The sequence below is a fragment of the Cyanistes caeruleus genome, chromosome 1, assembly GCF_971803275.1.
Source record: "Cyanistes caeruleus chromosome 1, bCyaCae1.hap1.1, whole genome shotgun sequence".
NCBI lineage: Eukaryota > Metazoa > Chordata > Aves > Passeriformes > Paridae > Cyanistes > Cyanistes caeruleus.
Genome location: NC_141701.1, coordinates 13,664,615 through 13,686,479, shown reverse-complemented (window position 1 = coordinate 13,686,479; position 21,865 = coordinate 13,664,615). Strand labels below are relative to the sequence as shown.

General features: G+C 36.7%; 1 protein-coding gene across 1 annotated transcript in view; it reads right to left on the bottom strand.

Annotated features, from left to right (window-relative positions):
- MRPL13 (mitochondrial ribosomal protein L13) overlaps positions 1-21,865 on the bottom strand; it is a 29,618-nt gene that overhangs the window by 1,430 nt on the left and 6,323 nt on the right. Inside the window, exons 5-6 of the mRNA XM_023921442.2 lie at positions 13,530-13,616; positions 13,073-13,194 (exon numbers count right to left, since the gene is read on the bottom strand). Of these exons, the coding sequence (XP_023777210.1) occupies positions 13,073-13,194; positions 13,530-13,616 (209 nt within the window). The remainder of the gene's footprint in view (positions 1-13,072; positions 13,195-13,529; positions 13,617-21,865) is intronic.

Below are 21,865 nucleotides of genomic sequence, written 5' to 3'. Positions count from 1 at the left end.
GTTGCAGTTCTAGAATTTGCCAAGCAATAGCACTGCAAAGTGAAGTCATTCACACAACTCTTGTATAAGCCCATAGGTTCTCACATGAAAGCAACTCTGGAATTCAGTTTGTGTTATTTCAAGAATAGCATATGAAATTGTGTGAATTTTACAGAACAACTATAAAGAAGAACTAATGTTCATACTGTGATGAATCACAAAGCTGCTTTGTTTCCCATTTATATAGCATATTCTGTATTAACATTTGGACATACATATTTTGTGCATGACAGAACTGCTGCAAGCACCATATATGCTGTCTACATACTTATTTAATGTTGAACTTGAATATACTCAATGTTTGATGGCTGCTGTGCGCTGGGAAGTCAAGTCACATTTTCTAGAATTCCAGACTTCAGTACTTGGAAATATTCATAGAATCACAGAATGATTTGGGTCAGAAAGGACCTTAAACATCCTCTGGTTCCAGCCTCTCTGCCATTCCACATTTTGTTAACTCAGATCTCATGCAGAGACCTGCATTCCAGAATAGCAGGTATTTCATTGTATCAAACTGTCTGTGGAGTAGCAAGGGTATGGGATTTTGAAAAATTCTCAGCAGTGATATAGAAGGTTATCACTATATCCATCCTAGACAGGTGGACAGTGATGGAAGACTTTAGGCAATGCAGCATGCCAAAGATGTCCTTGCCTTGCAGCTTATGGTTATTATTCTTTCTTTTTATAGGCCAATCACTCCTCTTGTGCAGTGCTCAAAGGATTTTGCATTTTTCTACGAAGGGCTCACTTAAAACTTCAATCTAGTGTTATGCTGGAGTGCTGCAGAGCTACGGTCTCACAACACTTTGTTCTGGGGTGAAAATAATTTTTTTTTCTTGCTTGCTTGTAATCTGCATTTCAACTTTAATGCTCATTGTCTTAAAATCTAAATGCATAAAACACTGGACTCTTTGTAGTCTTATGAAGTTAATGAAGCTTAAAGACAGGATTTTCCACACTAAAACACTTGTGTGAACAAATACAAAAGTTTTTAAAGCCTTTTCTATTGCGACAGTAGGCTTTTTATGCTCACTAGTACTTGGCTTTTGGACTGCTTTTGAAGAGTCCTTGGCACCAGGAAAGCTAAGCCTTGAAAAACACTGCCTTTGGCAAAAGTGTTATAAGCATTTTGTCAGATGAAGAATATGAACCCACAAAAACATTGTCTACTCAGAGAGAATTATGAACTATTTGTGAGCATCAATGGGTAACTGCTCATTGATAAGTGACATAAATCCACGTGGGAGTCTTCCCCCTTGATGGCAGCGCTTTTGCTGTTCCTCAGCAAAGGCCTGAGTTTATGCACTTGGAACAAAGGAAATGCTACCTCCTACAAGAGACAGTTCAGAAATTCACCCAAAGGCAAGACTTCACATAGCTGCTTCTCCTTTTTATTTTTAAAGTAATTTCTTTTTTTTTCTTGAGGAAAAAAAGCTTTGCTGTATATTGACAACAGACTCCAAGACAAGGGGAAATGTGGGAATGTGGGAACCAATGTATCTGCAGTCTATGCTGAAATGCAAACTATTATGGATTCACTGAAAATAAGTGACACTAGTTTGTGCATCAGATGTCTATCACCTAAATATGTAAAGAATATTTGTTTTACTAACATTTTTATACTCCATGTAAAAAGTGTTAAGATGGTTCTGTGAGTTCTAGGCAAAATACTCAGCAAATCAGCAACCCATTCATTACAGGAGGCCTCTCAGTGCTTCTCAATAACAAATACTTTATCACTGAGTAAAAGGCACTGAAGAGCTGGTCCAAAGTTCTGATTACAGCTTTTAAATCTCCTAAAGTTTCCCAGTGAGGTATTGGACTCTCCCCCTCTGAAGACACACAAAACCCACCTGGATGCATTCCTGTATAACCTGCCCTAGGGAACCCTGCCTTGGCAGGACTTGGCTGAACTGGATGATCTCCATAGACCCCTTCCAAACCCTCACAATTCTGTGATTCTGTAAATTCTCACAATTTTTATCCATATTCACAGTTATCAGAAGAGAAATACAGCTGATGTAAACTGCTGACAATCCACAGCCAATGGAACTTACAAAACAGATAAACCTGCACGTATTTCCAGCTCCTATGATCAGCTTTTGTGATGGAAAACAAAAGGGTCTTAGTGATCCCCACTGTAACTGGTAGAGAGCTTTCCAAAACTTTTCAGAATTAATGTATTTCATAAAAATGCTGGTTTTTGATACAGATGCCAGCCCTACACTCTACAGTGCTGAAAAAAACCCCAATGGACTGTGAGAGTTTTCCTCATTACAGGAGAACAGTAACTTCTTTGCTCTGTACCCCACTTCATGAAATAAGGTTGGGGTCAAACCAAATCCTAGAGCATGGGGAACTCCTGCCTTTCTTCATGGACTTTACAGATGACTTGAAGAGGCTTATGTCCTTGGGCTAAAGCTTGCCATTGTAAATTCTCTCGTCAGTGTCTGCAGATTTCAGAGTTACAATTATGTCTGAAAAGCGCTGCAGAGTATAGAGCTGGCATCTGTATCATTAATTAATACTGAAATTTGGTGAACATACATGTGTTTCCCTAGCAACTCCAACTCCAGCATACACCCCTTTGTACAGCTGCATAAAACAAGGTTGTCTTTAATCTAGGTCAGTTCTCTGATTCTCCATTCTGTTGCCACACAAGCAGAATGGAGAGGCAGGAAGTGATGGATGATTCTTAAAACTGAGCCTTATTGCCAGAAAAAATGCTCACAAAGCTATGACCTCTGCCTCTGAACATCTCAGATGGCAAACAGAAACTAACAGCACAAAAGGACCTACTTACATATTTGCAACTATGATGGGACCCCCCACTTCACAGAATATTCAATATTCTTTTTCAGTGTGATGTGAAATATCCTCTTCCAAGGGTATTTTTCCTGTGAGGAAGGACAGGACAGAGACCCTCTGCAACAGTTAAATGTGGTCAACTCTCAACTCCTGGAGTGAATATTTATTTCAATCAACTCTGAAGAGACTTGCTGAACAGCTCCATCTTTATTAAATTCTTGTCAGCACATTCCAGCAAGAATGTTTCCCTTTGCCTAGCAATGTTTTGTGAAGATAAAACAGCCTCAGAAAAAATAAAATAAGGGGGCGGGGGTGTGAGAGTTACTCTATGAAGGCCAAATCTAAGTAATCACTAGTTTGTGTTATACTGCAACTAACTCTATTTCAAAAATATACAGGACAACTTCATCACCTTATTTCTAGGCAAACAAGCTAAAATCTTGTAGCATCTTACAGCAGACAGGTTAGCATTACTAATCTCAAAGAAATAATAAAGGTAAGGCTGCAGAGTAATATATGACACTGTCTATTCTATGTGTACAGCAGTTATTTTACAACCCAGACCATATTTTAAAAAATATTTTCATTTTTAATAACTCAGAATACTTCTTCAAAACTGCATATTTTAATCCAAATTACTTTGTTTCTTAGAACTTTTAAATGCACTGGGATTAGCTAAAACAATGTAATGTGTGATCAACATTGTCCTTCTTCCAAAAGAAGTGACACTCCTCCCTGATTTCTTCTACTGCCTGCTGCTGATAAATAGCATTTGATAACATGATCTTTTCTTCTTTCAAGCTCTAAAAACTTGGATAGCCATCTCTCCACAAACAACCCCTACTCACACTGCTTTGCTGGTACATTGCATTGTCTAAGACTTTTCAAAAGAAGTAAAACCTCATGGAATTGTTAAGTCATTTGTGTGCTTGCAAGCCTGTGTTAATGACTGCTAATGGTTTCAAACCTGCCTCTGCTGATGCTGAGGAATAAGAGTGCTGCACAAGAAGTGACCTGTCAATACCTGCTCTTGACTCAGGGCAGAAGCACTGTCTCAAATTGCAATTTTCTCTTCACCTGTGGACAATCATCTCACCACGGGAGCACACGACCCAGGGAGCTGGAGCTCCCTGGAATTTCTGCACCCTCAGCAGCAGTAACAAGGAGCATTCAGAAAGGATTTACTTTTGCATCAGCTCTGCAAAAGGTCAGTGCCTTAAGGCTAGCTAATGTCACAGGCTAATATGGTGACTGAGATAAGTGATACAAGAGCAACATTTGAAGAGTATAGGCTTAGAATTCTATTAAGATTTTACTGCTTCCATGAATGAGAGAAAGCACTCCAAATGCATGAAAACCCCCTTAAACTTAATAACCATCCTGTAAGAAGGGCACATGCATCTCTTCCATTCAGTTTCTATTACCTGAAAAATATAAGGTCTGGTAGGATTCTCATTTGCATAGATTATTTATCAAAAATAAAACCAAAAAAGTATCGGTCTTAACTCGCAGTTATGAAAATGTTTTAAGAGTAACTCACCCCAGAGGGTTTTAGGTCTGTGGCTGGTATGTCAGCTTTTTATTCAGTAGCTTTTTCTCCCCACTTCCCCCCATCCTGTTTCTGGAAAAGTGTAGTGTTCCCCAAAAGACTGAAAGAGTCTTCAGCATGACTGTAGTTTTACAGAAACTCCCCCTGACTTTCTTACACAAATTTCAAGAATTTTAAGAAACAACAATCTCTCCAAACTTGGATGAAAAACTAGAACAGACAAAGAAATAACTGATATTAAAGTACTTCTAACCTACCCCTAATTTTTAAAGCACTTAACAAGTGATATCCATTAGCTCATAAAGGTCTCATTTAAGGGAGTTTATTAACAACACTGTTTTGACAGACTGGGGAAGACCTATTAGTGAAAAGATTTTGTGGACTGATCATGCTGCTTAGTTACTAGCCCTCAACCACTCTTTGATCCCACTGCTCTGTGCTGGCAGCAACACTTGATCTGTATTACTGTCATGCTCTTCTCCATAATTCTGGAAATCACCATCACAGGAATGTGGAATTATTGCTAACTGATGACAGTTGTCTGCTTACACAGAATGGTTCTATGGCTCATGTTTCATATCTGCTTATTAAGGGCAATAAGTGGCTTTTAGCCTTTTCTTATAACAAAAGGTTCCAAATAATTTGGTTTTGTCTAAAATTAGCACACAATACACACAATGTGAAATTTGTTGTCTATCTGGCACACATTTTAAGGTTATTTTATGAATAAACGATGAAATTTTGAGTGTTTAAGATTTGTTTTTATAGAAAAACTTCAATACAGAGACAAAATTTTCTGTAAATTCTAAAAGAAGAGGAATGTATGTATTTTTCGGGAACATTTTGCAAGTTATGCCAAAGTCAATAGCTATTAGGTAAGGGGACTACAGATAAAGGGGATTTCTGAACACATTTCATCTTTTTCACTAATCACACTAGTAAATCAAAACCCAAGGATCAGACATTACTATCATTCCCTGTAAAACAAAATTATGTGGTTACACACAAACATCAACAGTTTGGTGCTGGGGTGAGAAGAATCATTCCTCTACTCGAGGTGTACCTCTGTGCCCCTGGTAAGATAATCAGTGAAATAGCTAATTTTATTTCAACTGTCATCCAATTTCCAATTCACACTGTGGCCTATTCTAAACCCTCAATTCCTCTGCTTGGGGCACAAGAACTGTTTCCATGTTAGTGTTGTTTTCATGCAGACTGTTGTCTTGCCTAAAAAGCACATCTACAAGTGTAACTTACTCTGCTTGGAGAACAAACTGCAGTAACAGAAGCTGCATTTTGTAACAAGAGTAAGAAAAGGTGACACTGCTATGACAGTACAGCTGTAGTGACTAATCATCTTCTGCAGAAACAAAACTTAAGACATGTATGTTGTCATCCTCAGCTGCAACTTGTTTGCTTTTTTCTACATAAAACTAGCACCTGTAATTTTTAAAAAAGTGTCCTTAAATCATGTTATCCAATATGCATTTAGATACTCTTAGTGAAATGAAGAATGGCTTATTAAAATTTTAAGTGGTTACAACCTTAGTTTCCGTAAAAACAAACTAAGTAAAATTGATCTTAGCTTTTTCAAACTTACTGTAATTCCCTGTTTTTGACCTTGCTTATATGAATTCTGTCTGGAAAAATATTTACGTTAAATCACTGGAAAAGACATGTAACTTTCATCTTGTTGAGATGATGCTTTTTAAAAATAGAAGTTTTCTCTTTTAGTGATATTTTTTGCTAAAAACTGTAGGACTGTATACAGAGCAGCACTGTACACTTGGCTTTGGACAAAGAATTACGTTATTCTTCAAATAAACAGAGAACTAGTTGAAGGAATAGTGAAATACTTTCCAGACTTACTGTCAGCCACAGAAGTGAAAAAGGGAAATCTAGACATTTATAAAAGAGTGATTAAAAATTAATCTAACTCTAATTTCATCTGGGCAACTAGTTCAACAGTATCATATACAACCATTCTCCTATTCCTTGTCCAATTTCCATTCTCACATATGAGATAAACAGGTTTTAAGGGAAAGTAGCTTTGGAACTTTCTTTTTGGGAGCCTCTTCAGAAAGTTTAAGTAGAAGGGCCCAGTTACCCATTTACAATCTCTTACCTTCAACTCTTGTTTTAGAAACAACCTAAGCTTCCCCCAGATAAAGGGCATGAGAATCGGTAGCACTGATCTGTTTTAAGCATGCCAGAGAAAAGCCAGTAATCAAATTCAACAGGCTAAACAATCTGAATATGAATGTGTTGGATATTTAAGATGATTGAATTACTGACCCTTCTTGATTAGTGTCCAGTTGCTGCCTGCAGCTAAAACCTAATGTAGAGGAGAGCAATTTTCTTCTTAAGTATCTGTGTGGCTTTTTGTCCACAGGAATTTAGATCTAGCTCTGGTAGTCTGAAATGTGAGACTTAGTTACCTCCAAATCTCCCGTTAAATGAAATGTTACACAAAATCCTGAGACATTTTATGCCCTTAATATTAAAAAAAAAAAAAAAAAAAAAAAAAGTTACCAGTGATACTTCCTAGATTTGATTGGGGATTAATGGATTAATGATCTACAGTTAGTTCATGTAATTCCTACCAAGAGGCAAAAAGGCCACAGAAAATAAGATGCCAGAGGGATTCCTCAAAGAGTACATTGGAACAGAACTGGGCTGTATTGGCAGGATAGCTTTTTCCTGGTTTATAGAGTTTGTTTTTTAGGGAAAAGTAAGACTGGCTGCTGTCTTTTACAGAAGTTTGTGCTGGCCAAGTCTTCTCTCAACACTGCTACATGCTAGCCCTGCTTTGCGAGAGAAGATGAGCACTCAAGTTGGAGAGGCAGTACTTAGCCCAAGACAAAAAACAAATATTACCATGAGACATAATATAAAACACAATACAAATCCCAAGAAGCTGCAGACACACTTGACAACTGAACAGGAACTAAGAAAAAGACTGGAGAAATGTAATTTGGTACCAAATTTTTAAAGGCTAATGAATAAACTTGAGATGGTCCTTATAAAAATAGCTCAATACCTCACCATCTTCAGAAATGGCTTTATGGCTTTCCCTCAGCTCTTCTCAAGCTAACTAGAGTGACCGCTCCAAAATTTTTTCCTTTGTTTTACCTCATATTTCATTGTAGGGAAAAAACCCCAACATTTTATAAACTTAGAAAAAACTGCAGGTTATAATTTGTAACACAACACATCACTGGAAATACTCCAAATATAATTTCTCTATGCCATATAATGTGAAGTGTGTTTTCAGGTTGGCTCCTCATGAAGTTATCTGAAGAAATTAACAGACAAAAAACCTAATAAATCCTGTTAGCATCTTAAATATATAAAAGTACTGTTTATAACATCATTTCAGCCACATAACCAGGATATCTCTGGCTTCTTCTTCTGTTTGGTTACTACATTCCAGAACTAATTTGTGTAACTAAAAATAGAAATTTGCACTAGAAATTGTAGAATTGTGCAAGATAAATTCTGCTGTAGTTCTTCTAAAAAAACAAACAGAAAAGGAAGTGGTGGCTGAGAGGATTTCTTAACCCAAAAGCTTTTCTGTTTATCAGTGCCCAAACAAAAATATGTTTGCTGGGAACATCACAGGTGGCTTCTGGCTGCCTGAGTCTGGCAAGACTAGCTTTAAGGACAAAACTGGAGAGGAACTGGAATAAGGCACAGAATATGTAAGAGGATTATCAGAGCCATCTGCAGTCTACAGGCATCCAACATGCTTTCGTTTCATCACCTATAAACTTTTCTGTCTGAGAACACTGTGATTTTCTGCTTTCAAAGCCACAGAGTGCTGCTGCTGAACTTCCAGGAATCTGTATGCCATCGCATGGGGATGACATGCTGTGTCATTACTGGGACCCTGCCCACCACATGCTGCTCAGCTGGAACAAAATCACGGCTTCAGACCAGGTTCTGCAACCCCCTGCCTCAAAGCAGGATGTACAGATGGGGGCAGAAATCAGGGAAGTTACTCAGAAATATAAACATTAAGAAGGTGTTTGGTTTTTGAAAACCAAATTGCAGAGTTTACAATATATCAAGTTTTAAAAACTTCAGAGGTGTAGGAGAACTTGCTTCCCCAAGGACAAGCAAGCATCTGTCTGGCCCGAGGGGAGCTCCTAGGAGGGCTGGCAGTGGACCAGGCACTCAGCCTGTTACACACCAGCACCAGCCCAAGCACACTCTGCAACCAGACAGCTCTCTTAAGGGAGCTTAAGGCTCTCTGCTTTCTTAAGGGAAACTCCCAGGAATACATAAATCTCACTGGAACAACACAGGGCTGCTGTTCCATCTATCTGGTAACATTCTTATTTAAATACTTCTTGAAATACAACTTCCTGCCTTTAAAACTGTCCCAAAACATATATATAGACCCAGAGAGGTAAACAACTTTCAAATGGTATATAACAGGAAAATTTGCCCATGAATCTGATGCATCCTTGCTTTTATGGAACAGAACTGTTTGCTTAGTCATATGTGACTGGTGAATTCTGTGATTATTTCTGTTTAAAGCTCTTTTAAAAGACAAACAATCTGAAATTTCAAACACACTTTAAATAAAGGTTTCATTCATAGTACAAAATCAAACTCTGTCAAAGGGACTAGTTTTTGATCTTTTTCACCTTGAAATATGTCTGGAACAGACATAATTTTCTTTTCTGAATCTATGTGGCTTTTCATCCCACTTACTTCAGACTTTTCCATGGAGGATCTAAGTAAGAACCTCTGCACAAGTTGGGAAATCAGTTGGGTCAGATTAGGAATAAAAGGAAAGAACACTTGAAGAAAGCTTCTCCACTTTCTTGGACCAAGATCCCTTTGGATGTCGTGTCATGATGGAAGGAGGGCTGCTTGGAAGGCTCACTACCCTGAAAACCACTGCTGGGTTTCCACACCTGTGCTTTCCTTAAAATCTGTATCTCTATTTTAGTGTTCCACTTGCATACTGTGTCTTTCTCTGTGGCGGGTCAACCTCCAACTACCAGCAAAACAGCCTTTAAAGAGCCCTCTAGAGCAAGACATTTTAACACAAAATATAGTCAAAACGTCCAATAACATCACTAGCAGAACTGACCAAGTTCTCCACATTCCAGAAGAAAATTTACATTATTATTTTCAATTAAAGAGAAAAAGGGTATTTTCCTCCTGATATTAGTAATTTCTCATAAATTCAGCTATTTACATTCGCTCCCTATTATCTATCTTATATCTAGTTTATAGTAACATACATTTCTCGAGTATAAATTTTAATAAAAAACCTCAAAGATTAATTTTTTACTTATCATTGTGTTTATCTGTATTTATAGCCTCACATACCTTTAATCAATACAAACCTTTTCATTTGATCTTTTCCCTTAAAGCATACAGGTATCTTAAAGGGCTAATACCAACTATTTTTTTTTTTTTTGTAGAAAGAAGATGAACCACTAACACTATCTCCCTCTATTTTCTCCCTTTTATAATCACTCTCAGAGATATTTCATTACCTTCTGAATATCTACCCTTTGGTAAACAGGTTTGTCACCAGACTCAAAACTTCATGGAAGACAAATAATAATTAAAAACGAAAGTCAAATAAAGCAGGAAGAATTATTAAAATCATCTGAAAAAAAAAAATAGTTTAAAGCTTTTCTATGTCCTTCATTTTCTGGTTTATTGTAAGGACTGCTAATACTGCATGGGCTCTGCAGAAGCTCACAGATCCAAGTCCACAAGAAGGCTTCGTACATCCCAAACAGAACACGGGACAAGAGCAGGCTACTCATTTCAGTACTGTGTGTTCTCACCCAGATTTGTAAGATCCTAGTACAGAGTAGCAAACAGCAGCCCAAGGAAAAGCCAAACAGGACTAATAAGATTAGGAAACTATGCACTGGGTTTTTTAAACACAGCTTATTATAATATTAATCTATTTTACTATGTTTGTTTACTTTCCCCATATATAAAGAACTATAGAATTAGTTGCATCTGGAAGGACTACACTCAAAGAGGAACTAACTTCAACATTACATCAGTTTGCTCAGGAACTGTGCAGTGAGTTCTGAGCATCTCCAGGGCTGGAAATTTCAAAACCTTCCTGGGCATCTGAAAAGAATGAAATGACAAGGAACCCAAACAGAAAATCAGTTTGGTGTTCTGAGATACATGTATATTTCTGCAATATTTGGATTTTTACAAAACAACTCATGTTCCCTTTATGTTTTCTCTTGTGAAATAATTTTCACGTCAGGTAGTTGTTTTTTCAGTACATCTCAAATTATCAGATTCATACAATAATATTTTAACCTATCTTTGATTTTTTGAACAAAGCTGTTCATTTTTTGACTTCTTCTTTAAAAGCATATTGTGTTATATGCCTCTAAAAAGAAGAATATGTAAATAATTATACTTTCATTTTGTCTCCAGTCTTTCACAGGAATATTATAATAATGCAAACACTACTTCTTCAGAGGGTTCACACATTGAAAAAACTCAGAACACAGATTCTATTATCTTTGCATATTCATACACCCTTTCTTTTAATGTGTTTGGTGCAAAAGCTGTCTATTCTCAGATACTCCAGCTAGCATTTTAATCAGAACAGTGACCTCAATGATTCGTTTTAATTCCCCTTTTACAGACCTCTTACTTATTTTACTTATCACATCATATGTGACAACAGAAAGTTATTTTACCAAATTTTCTCAATTCTTTTTTTTTATTTCCCAACTAAGCTCTCCTCCCCACTTCGCCCCAAAATCAGAATGCTAGAGAATCAAGATACAGTTATCCCTTCAGACAGGAAACACATTATTATTATTTTTCCCATTACTTCATATTGGAAACTCTTCCCAAGATCAAAACTGCTAAAAAAGTGAGCTGAAGATTAAATTAAAACTTATCTGACACCAACAATGGTCTGGTTGCAGGCCAGGACAAGAAGCCAAAATTACAACAGCAATAAGCCCTGCAGTTAGCAGAGAGAATGAAGATAACCATCTTCATTCTTATCCCTCTGCTAGATAAATCAGTTCCTGAGAGCAGAAAAGCAGGTGAAACAAAAGTCCAACACAGCAAGGGTTAGAATTTTGTCTCTTTAAAATGTCTCTAGGCCTTTAAATATGGCTCTAGATGTAGTAGTTGGCTGAAGACAAACTTCTGCCACAGTCTCTATACTCAGAGCATTAAAATTCTCCCGAACTCCATCCACCAAGAGCCCACTAGCTCCATTTCTCTCTAGCACTCTCTCATTCATTTTGGAGCCAGTATTCTGTACCTCTCAAGCCCACCTATTCCATGTTTTTTCTCACCATAATACCCACTTGAGCTCCCCAGCCCTCCCACAGGAGAATCACTATCTGCTATAGGATTTCTAAGGCAGTTGCACTCCACAGCCCCCATAATTAGAAAGGAGTAAAAAGATTGTATACAGAGAGCAGTTACCAGCAATCAATCCAAATGAGACTGCAGTGGAGAGAAATATAAAACAAGGGGATGCTTATTTTCTGTGGGCTTTGAATTCCTCCAGAGGGAATGGTTCCAAGAAACTATGGGAGGGGAATTCTAACTGCAGTAGTATTCTTACCTGCAGATTTCCCCCAAGGTTAATATGCTGACATGAAGATATTACAAAACTTAGTTTGACAGCAATAACTAAATGAGATGGCATCAAGTTTATTTGTCCTCTGCCACACACACCTGCAAGTCAACACAATTAAGATGGCCCAGTCCTAATGAGGTGAACTCAACCAAGACTATAGAAGTGTGTGGGGACAAAGAAACACATTTTAAAAGCTCTGTCAGCATGACACTATTTCCTTTGACAACACAGATACTCCCAATTAGTTGACTAAAACTAAGTGCCAGCTCCTCATTCAAGCTTAGTTATTGTGGAGGACCTTTACAGTTTTAATACTGAACACAGTTACAGAATACTACAGCAAACCATACGACAGGACAGGCTTATCAGCTTTACTGTAATATACTGCAAGAATTCTGGTCAATGGTGCAGAATCTAAACTTCTTCAGAGCTAATCCACTGAAATCTCATAGAAACCGGGAAGTCTCAGGAATTTCAGCTCCTTTCAGTAGTGAGGATAAAATATAGCACTTTTTATCACTGACATAGGTTAGAAGAAGTCAAAACCCTGTTTCAGCTCAGAAGAGACGTAATGTCTTTGCTGGATTCTGTTTCCTTTAACAGACACTGTAACACAGAGGTGCCTCCATTACACAGGACAGATGTAGAGATTTATTTTAGTATTATCTAAGGTGAGGAGCCTAAGTACAAGTGGTTTTTATTAAGCTTTTAAAAGTTTACAGACCTGAGTGGCATCTCCTTTGGCTATGGCTAACAGTTATGCATTATAGAGCACATACGACTTAAACCAGGAAATGAAGGTTTTTACCCTACTCATTTTGTTGAAGCAGAGAGTTGAAAACATGATTTTAAGTAAAGCTTTTCTTATTAAAAACAAAAAACAAACCAGAAACAGAAAATTTTTGCAACCATTGTTCTTTGTTTTAATGACCTCCTCTCTCAAAAAAAAAATTACAAAGAGAAGAATGACTATTTTCTTTCTACTAATGTAGAAAGAAATAATGAATAAAAAATTAATAATACATATTCAGTCAATGCCTCCTCTTAAAAAAATCTAGGATACTTACGGAGTCCAAACCTTTGGAAAGGCAGCAATTTCTTCTGGTGTATATTCATCTAACCTCTTGGGGACTGCACGTGGCTGAGGAATCTCCTGTAGAAGGTTCTTCTCTATATCTTCTGGAATAACCTGAGATAGGTGAGAACAGTTTTAACTATCCAACTGTTTAACAAACAACACCCCCGTCAATGGCACTGCATTCTTCATGCTAAGTGTCTGACCTAAATACACCAATCTCATACTTCTTGAATCTCATGGTTCTATGAAATAATATGGAAAACACCCAACTACTTATATATATATATATATATATATATATATATATATATGTATATATATATATATATATAAAAGTAGTTTGATTTTTGTTTTAAATTTACCTGATGACATGAGTGCTCTTGCTAACATTCCCACTTCACCTCTATATAACACAAGGATGCCAATGTAACTGCATGACTACTCACATCTTCAGGGAACAGGTGTAGCCTCTGCATCAGAGTTCTTCTCTGAAGGTTTTTTGGAAGCATTCTATAAACAGCCAGTTTAACGATCTGAGGAAAGGTAACATAATAACATATAATCAGGGAGGTTACCAATAACATGAAATAGCTTAACTGTGTTTCTCTCTGTCCACTCCATTAATCATTGAAGCTCTTAGTCATCCTTCATGCTGAAGAATTCTGGTACCACATTCAGAAGGTGCCCTAGACCTTAATTTTAAAGAAAGGAATACTTACTCCTCTTAATATAAACACTTATTTTAAGACCCATGTAGAAAATTTCAGCTTAGAAAGTTAAGAGCTATATTTAACATTGTGAATGACTGCATATGATCACTCAGCTTCAAAGAATTGAGAAGCTTATGGTAACTCTATTGTATTGCAAATTTACATACACATATCGTTTAAGAAAAAAAATGCTCTAGCAAATTTCCAAGTGGTCCCAGAAGCTAGTTTAATAATATAATCTGCTGTGTTTAAAACAGTTTTATAATTAATGTTTTGTACCTTAAGCAAAGCTGACATACCAAAACACTGCATTATGAACTTGCTATTTATATCTACAATACATTCCCTTGCTATTAGTTCCAGATGAACAATCTCACTTCTAAACATCAGGAGTGAATAGAATTTGTACATCTACTGTAGATGATGCTCATTGTAAAGTAGACAAACTTCAACAGGATTTTCTCTTGGACTCTGGTAAAGATGTGTTTTATTAAATACAAAACAAATTGTTATGGACTTCATCCTGAAGGGGAACATTTGTAAATGTAGAACAATGCACACAACTGTAGGACAGCAAAAAAGGTTTCATAAAGGACAGCAAAGCACTTAGAGCTAGACCTACATGCAATTTTGTAAATAAAATGTTTGCTCCAGGACACCTGGATATAAACTAGCTCCAAATAAGAAACTACCCAGGCATGCTTAGTGCAACATCAAGCTCAAGCCAATAAACCACACTGAAATGCAGGGCATTAAGAACAAACAAATCTTGCAGGCACCTGGATATTTTCTAAAGTACATTGAGCAAAATCGCTTTTTATAAAATTAACTGAAGGAATTAAATTGAAATTTTAGAGACAATCACCAAGTTCCCAGGTGGAACCACATTAAGATAGGATTTTCAGGTGTTATGCAGCCAGTACCATAAATATGTGGCCAAATGCAATAAATCAAGATGACAGGAGAAATATATCAAGTCATGCAGATTAATATACAGTTTTTATACTTTCTCTAATAAAAATTAATAAGCATGTATTAAAAACCAAAGATGAAAACAAATGCTTTTTAGGGATAAAAACTATTCATGCTTGTAGAGCAAACTATAATTTATTTAGTTCAGCATACTATCTGCTTGGACAAGGGCAAGGAAAATGAACCTTCGCTGAATATTAAAAAATCAAGTGAGATACCATAACAATTAAAGAAAATACAGAGCTATTAACAGCAGCTCATGTGAATAGCCCTTTTATCATTAATAATTTTAAGTTCATACGCTAATTTTCCTTTCTATCCAGTGTTTTTCCTTATTGCTAATGAAAGATCAAAATGCATCAGAACTAATCAAACAAATCTAGAGACTTCACAACACATTGACTGTGGGGATTTTTTCCTTATCTAAAAATTACTTTTAACTTCAGGCTGTGTTAGAACCAGTGTTGATTTCTTAGACTAATAAACTGTACATACACATGATCCAATGTATGACCTCTGACCTACAGATACACAGAGCTAGTAATTTAATTATTTCATTCCAATGAAAAGAGACTTTAAAATACTTTAATGAACATTATGTTAAATACTTGATTTCTTCAAGCAACCAATGTTCATGCTTGATTTTTGATCTTCCTCTGCAGCATGAGGCAGAGTTATCTGCTGAAACAAATCAGTGAGGTAGAGCAACTGATTTATTTTGGTTGTGGATACTTCTGATTAGTGAATCTGTTCTGAATTTTTTATCTACATTACAAAAAGATCAGTTCAGTAGTAAAAATGTGCCAATTAAAACAAATCACTCTGTAAAGAATGTCTGATTTATATACACAAGCTTGAACAAGAATAAATATTTTCAATGTTGTGTACAGTCACTGCAGTACTGACAAGCTCAGGTTCCAACAAACTGCCATGAAAACAGGACTTGAAGAATCATAATGGATAATGAATTATCATAGACAACTATAAATTCTATAATAATTTCTGCAGGTAAGTATCCTAAGGGCAATAAGCATATTCCAAGGCATGCTGCAGTACATCTACTGTTGTTTTCTATGCTGTTTAAGAACTCATTTGCCTTTCTGTACCCCCTCACCATGCAAGAAGTTCATAACCACAAGATCTGCAACAGAAAAATCAGTTCACATGAAACACAAACTATTTTTTACTGCCAGGCAAGCCAAAGTATCACAGAATGATTTGGTTGGAAGGGAACTTTTAAGGTCATCCCATCCAACCCCGTGCAATGAGCAGGGAAAACTTCCCCTAGACCAGGCTGGTCGAAGCTTCATTCAGACTGGCCTTGAACACTTTCAGGAATGGGGCATCCACAACTTCTCAAGGATGTCTGTTTCAGTCTCACCACTCTCACAAAAAAAATTTCTCTTTGATTTCCAATCTAAATCTCTTCAGTTTAAGAACATCACTCCTTGTCCTGTCACTACAGGCCTTGATAAAAGATCTGTCACCATCTGTACTGTAAGCCCCCTTTATATACATCAAAGGTCACAATAAGCTCTCCCCAGAGTCCTTTCCTCTCTAGGTTTAACAACTCCAACTTTCTCAATCTCTCCTCATAGAAGGGGTATTCCATCCCTCTGATCATTTTTGTGGTCCTCCTCTGGGCCTCCTCTAACATGCTCCATGCCTTTCCTGTGCTGGGGGCCCCAGAGCTGGATACAGTGTTCCAGGTGGGGCCTCACCAGAGCGGAGCAGAGGGAGAATCACCCCCCTCACCCTGCTAGCCACACTGCTTTGAAAGCAACCCAGGACTCTGATTCACTGCAAGGTCATTAGTCCAACTACAGAACAGAAGGCTAAACAGGGAGCCAGGACACAGAAGGTAGTGCTGGAAAAATTCCTTCATTGTAACTTCTGCCTCAAAGACTCTCTTCAAGCCAAAATAAATCCAAACCCAGCTACTGGAAAGACCAAGTTTACATCCAACTTCTTGGCCAAAATTCTGCCTACAGCCACAACTTCACTTTCACTGGTGTGGTGTCAAGTCAAAGAAATCAGTAACCCACAGGCTTAAGTGAAGTTTTACAGACTGCTTTTGCACCTTGAGTAAGATTGTGTAACAGAAAAGGCAGATCCAACCAGCAGGGTGTTAAGTAAGGGCTCTTCTGTTACCTGAACATGCTCAAGTTTTACTAAAAATAGACCAACCCTAAATAAAAAAAGCATGGAATTGCAAATCTGCTACTGAATTCACATGAAGCCTGAACCCAGATACAATGCTCCCTGAAAAAAACACATCAGAACATATTGTTTCTTTCAGGAATTAACAATAAAACCCCTGTTTTTACATGCTTGTAATATACTTCTAATAAAAGACAAACCTTATTGCTTTTTATGTCATTATGCTTACTTTGACCTATTAAAATAGCAAGAGCTTAATTTTACATGAAAGTTAAAAAAGCTGGTGATTTCTCTGGGATTTCAGACTGGCAGAGAGGTCTACCCAACCTTGATCACTGCAACCTTGATCTCATTTTGAAATTGATTAGCACAGCTTTACAGTTTATTCAGTTATTCATGGACTCTCTCTGCCTCCTCCCCTATTCCTTTATCTTTAGTACTATCAATGTGTAAAATTCCACATCCTCATAAATATTTACTCCTGAACACCATGACACTTCATCAGGGAAAGACATCCACCATCAGATAAATGTACATAGCCACCCCAGCCATTAGTACTTGGGGATTTTTATTCTACTGGAATGCTGTTTGTCCCAGTTTTTTTTAAATTACAAAGTACCCATTTTGAATATTGCAGTACCTTTTTTGCAGCTTAGCTAATTTATACACTCACAGCATAGACATGCTCTTAATAACACAGTTCTATGATATTATTCTTTTAGTTTCCAATTTAAAGGGCTAATTAGAAGGAGAGGAATCTGAAGGCAGGTCTATTAAAATTCTTACACTTTCAGTCCCTTACAACACGTTAATACATTTTATGAGTACAAATAAATTAAAATATATTTATTTGAAACACGATGAGGCTTAAATATTTAAATTTTTGTGACAGGCTTTGGCTTACGTGCAACTTGTAGACTATGGCTGATGGAGACAAGTTCTGAGAAAGATTCTTTGCCAGATAAAACATACTTTAAAGATGAAAATCAACAGAGCAATACCACTCCTACTACTGAGAAGCACAAAATAATTGGCTGAATTTCCAGAAAAAAGTCTACCCTAACAGCTATTAAAAAGTCTAGCCTAACAGAATTAAGTCCAACAATCAACAGGAAGCAACTCTAGAACATGGGAAGGACACAGTGCTCCAGAGAAAACAAAGTGATTAATTACAAGGCATACCAAAATAACTCTAAAAGAATTTCAAGTGATACAGCAGTTACTTGGAGGTACAGTTCAATACCACATCTTCCATCTACTAGTCCATGGTTTTCCTCTGTATACAATATTGTTCTTTTCACCACACATTATAAAATATAACACAAAGAACTTTCTACCTCTGACAGTTGTACAAGTAGTACAGCAGGAGTGAATGTACTCAATACTGCCACAAGAATCATTTGGTCACAAACAAATTAAACTTCCATGCATGTGCATGTCATTTGACTTTCCACTGCTGCTTGTCACTTAACAAAAATGTAGAAGTTTAATGTTTTCTTTAAATTATTAACTTGACTCAAAAATAAGGAATGGATTAAGACTTTTTAATATAAGCATTTATTTTTGTGTACTATGAAGAAAATGACCATGTCAGCTCTAAGACTTACTGAGATCTCCTGGAGTTTTCAAGGTAACATTTCAAGATAGCATGTTCTCCTCCCTATACAAAACTAACTTGTGTGCCTCCTAATCCGGTCTTTGAAGTTTTGCTCTACTTAATTAATAAACATTACTCCCTAGTAATAGAAGGAAATGCTACTACATCTAATGTTCCAGTAACTGACTTCTAGCAAGTACATATAATTCTATCAACTATTCTTTACTGATGCAAAGAAAATCAGTTCTCAAATACCAACAGCAAGATTTAACTGTGCTGTCTTTGCTTTTCTTCAAAAGACCATAATGGCAAGTCTACACATGCAAGCAGTTGCTAAAGGGCATTCAAAAGGAGAATTAGAACATTTTAAACCCCTTCATATCAGTGCCAACAGCTGAACAAACCAAAACCTTGACACCCCTGGAGGCTCCCTCCCTGCACATTTCCATAGAGCTTCACTTAATCATCCCCAGCAGGTAACATTCACTCTGAACAATTATCACCCATTATTTCTCTGTCACAGGCAATACAGCCTCTAATAATGCAAAGGTCAATCCTCTCACTGAGCATTTAGTCTTAGCTAAATGTAATTTCTTCTTTTTTGGGGTCAAGTTTCTGATGTGGCCAGGAAAAAAAAATTAAGAAAAATAAGATGAGTTTTGCCTACCTTTCAAATCACAAATCAAAGAAAAAATGATTGAAAACTTTGTTCTTACAGGATTACTATCTGCTTCTACAGATTAGATCTGGCAACATTATTTTGCAGGCATTTAAATGAAAAGTCGTAAGATTTTTCTAGGAAATTTATTCAAGTAATCTTTGCACCCTCTCAAATCTGAGATTTAAAATTACAACCTTTAGTCTTTCTGTATCAAGTACCTAGAAGTCTAATTTTGAAAATGCTGGTCTCATGCCCATCACTTTTCCAGCTAAATAAAACTTCTGCAAGTTTTATTACAAGAAAAGCCAAAATAATCCCAAATCTCTGTGTATTCTAAACACCTACACCTCAAATCCAAAGGTTTACCATTTTCCTTTACTTTCAAAAGATTGTCCTGGCAAAGAAAATACACCAAACCCTTCAGATTTTTGTTTTAGCAACCTCCAACGGAAATTTGTGTTTTGCAGAAGAGCAGACAACTGAAAACACTAGAAATTTTAAACAGATTCAGAGACACTCCCCTCCTCATGCCTCCCACACGAACTCAGTGAGTATTTATGAACTCACAAGTATTTAAGGTTAAAATGTGCTGGACTATGCACTTTTGGTATCTTTTTGTTAACGCTCTAATTTTCACCCTTGCATAAACCCAAATCTTTTTTAAGTGCTGAAAAACTTGGCAAAATGAAAAAGGAACATTAAGCTCTATACAAAACAACTGCTAATCTCAGGTACAAAGTTACACGTCAGAGATTAGACACTTATGATTGGATAAGTAAAGTTATTCCTTTCAACACAGAAGAGAAGTCATGGATTACAAATAGTTGCCATGGAAAGCTTTCAAGATCTGTCTGGATAAATTCCCAGCAGACTTATCTGACCTAATAATTGAGACTGTTTCAAGTAAGAAGTTGGACTAGAGATTTCTTTGGGTTCTCTTCAATCTGAATCATCCTATGGCCTCCAAAAAAAGGCACGTGTAAATTCAAATTCAGCACAACCCCTCTGAAGCACTAACTACCATTTGCAAGTAAAGTAAAGCTCCAAAATTAATAAGATAGATACAATGAGGTGAGCTCCAGTTAACGGAGATTATCACTTAACCTTGGTGGTACCTTAGGAAGGAGCTAGAAATGATCAGGGATGATACTACAGTAACCTTGTCTAAATTCTGACAATATTTATGACTTTCAGCCTCCCATGTAAGCATGAACTATAGCATTTTGCATCAAATTACTCATTATAATCTTTTAAACTAGCCATTAGCTGTGAACCAGGTTTTCCAAAAACTCTGTATACTAGAAACAAAACTAACAGAAAAATATTTATCTTGGGGATTTGCATGTTAGAATTTAGACATATGCAAGTAAAGACAGTGCTAAGCATTCCTGCAGTCCCACTATACACACACACACACTCAGAAAGTCTCATAAAAACTGAAAAATAGTCAAATCCATTGTAAAATCTCTATGTAACACCAAGCAAGTTTACAACATCCTTTTCTTTGGAAATAGTCTCTTCCATTAATTTATTGCCTTAATTTCTGTAACAGCACTATTTCCAAAAGCAATGATGACTCATCTAATGAAGCACTACCAGGATGAATTAGCAGGAGGCAGTAAGTCCAAGAGCAGAGAAATAGCAGTAGCTGCCAGGATGAAAGTAACACTTTACAAAATGAAGATTTGGATGCCACAGAAGATACAGCCTGCTTCCTACAATCTTCATAATTCTACTGGCTTCACATGAACTGAATTTGATGTGATTGAAAGAGAAAGCAAGGGAAATAAAGTGATTTATAAAAGTCTCCATAATAACTATGTGTCATTTGGATTATGATTTGAAAATCCATATGTTAGTTAGGCTGACATTGTTTTTTCACAGTACCACTTTTTCAGGTTTTAAAAGCTAGTTCTAAAAATAAAACCTGTTAACAAAGCATCATCATAATTTCCATTTTTGTCATATCCCAATGCATTTCACTCCAATACAATTCAACTAGTAAACAAACGTTTCTAGTCATAAAAACCTCTTACAACTACACATAGAGAATGTATCTTGCCAAATTACCACCCACTACTACTAATTATGACAAAAACATGTCTGAGATATATTTATGAGAAAGGCAACTGAATGCTCCATCTTCAATAGAATGACAGAGTTAATTGCTGAAGACTCCACCATTGTGCTAAAAAAATAGTGTCTGCTGCTAAATTAGACCAAGACTCGAGCCACATCACCATTTGCTGAGCCTTTGTCCAGCATGCTTTAGTTTTTGGCAATGCATTTCATCCTCTTCTGTTTGCAGAGAAACTAATCTCTGAGCCTGGCAAGAAAAGAGGTATTTCAGAACGAATGCCAGAAGGTAATTTAGAGAACATCCAATTCCCATGGCCTAACAAGTTGTGTTACACTGCCTCCCAGTGCTCAGCACCTGCCTGAAGCTCAAATGAAATAGGCTCACTAGTCCATTTGAGACTATCAGTAATTCCCAAAGGAATGAAAACTGTCTTAGAGGCTGTTTGCAAAAGCATTTATTTTGAAAAATTCTAGAACATTACATGCAAATGTAGGATTAAGTTTCATTTTATTTGAAGAAGTTGTGACAGTAAAAACAGAAACCAGGCAAATTCATGTAGTGCACCACTTATTCATTGAGTATTTGCACTTGCATAAGGCAGA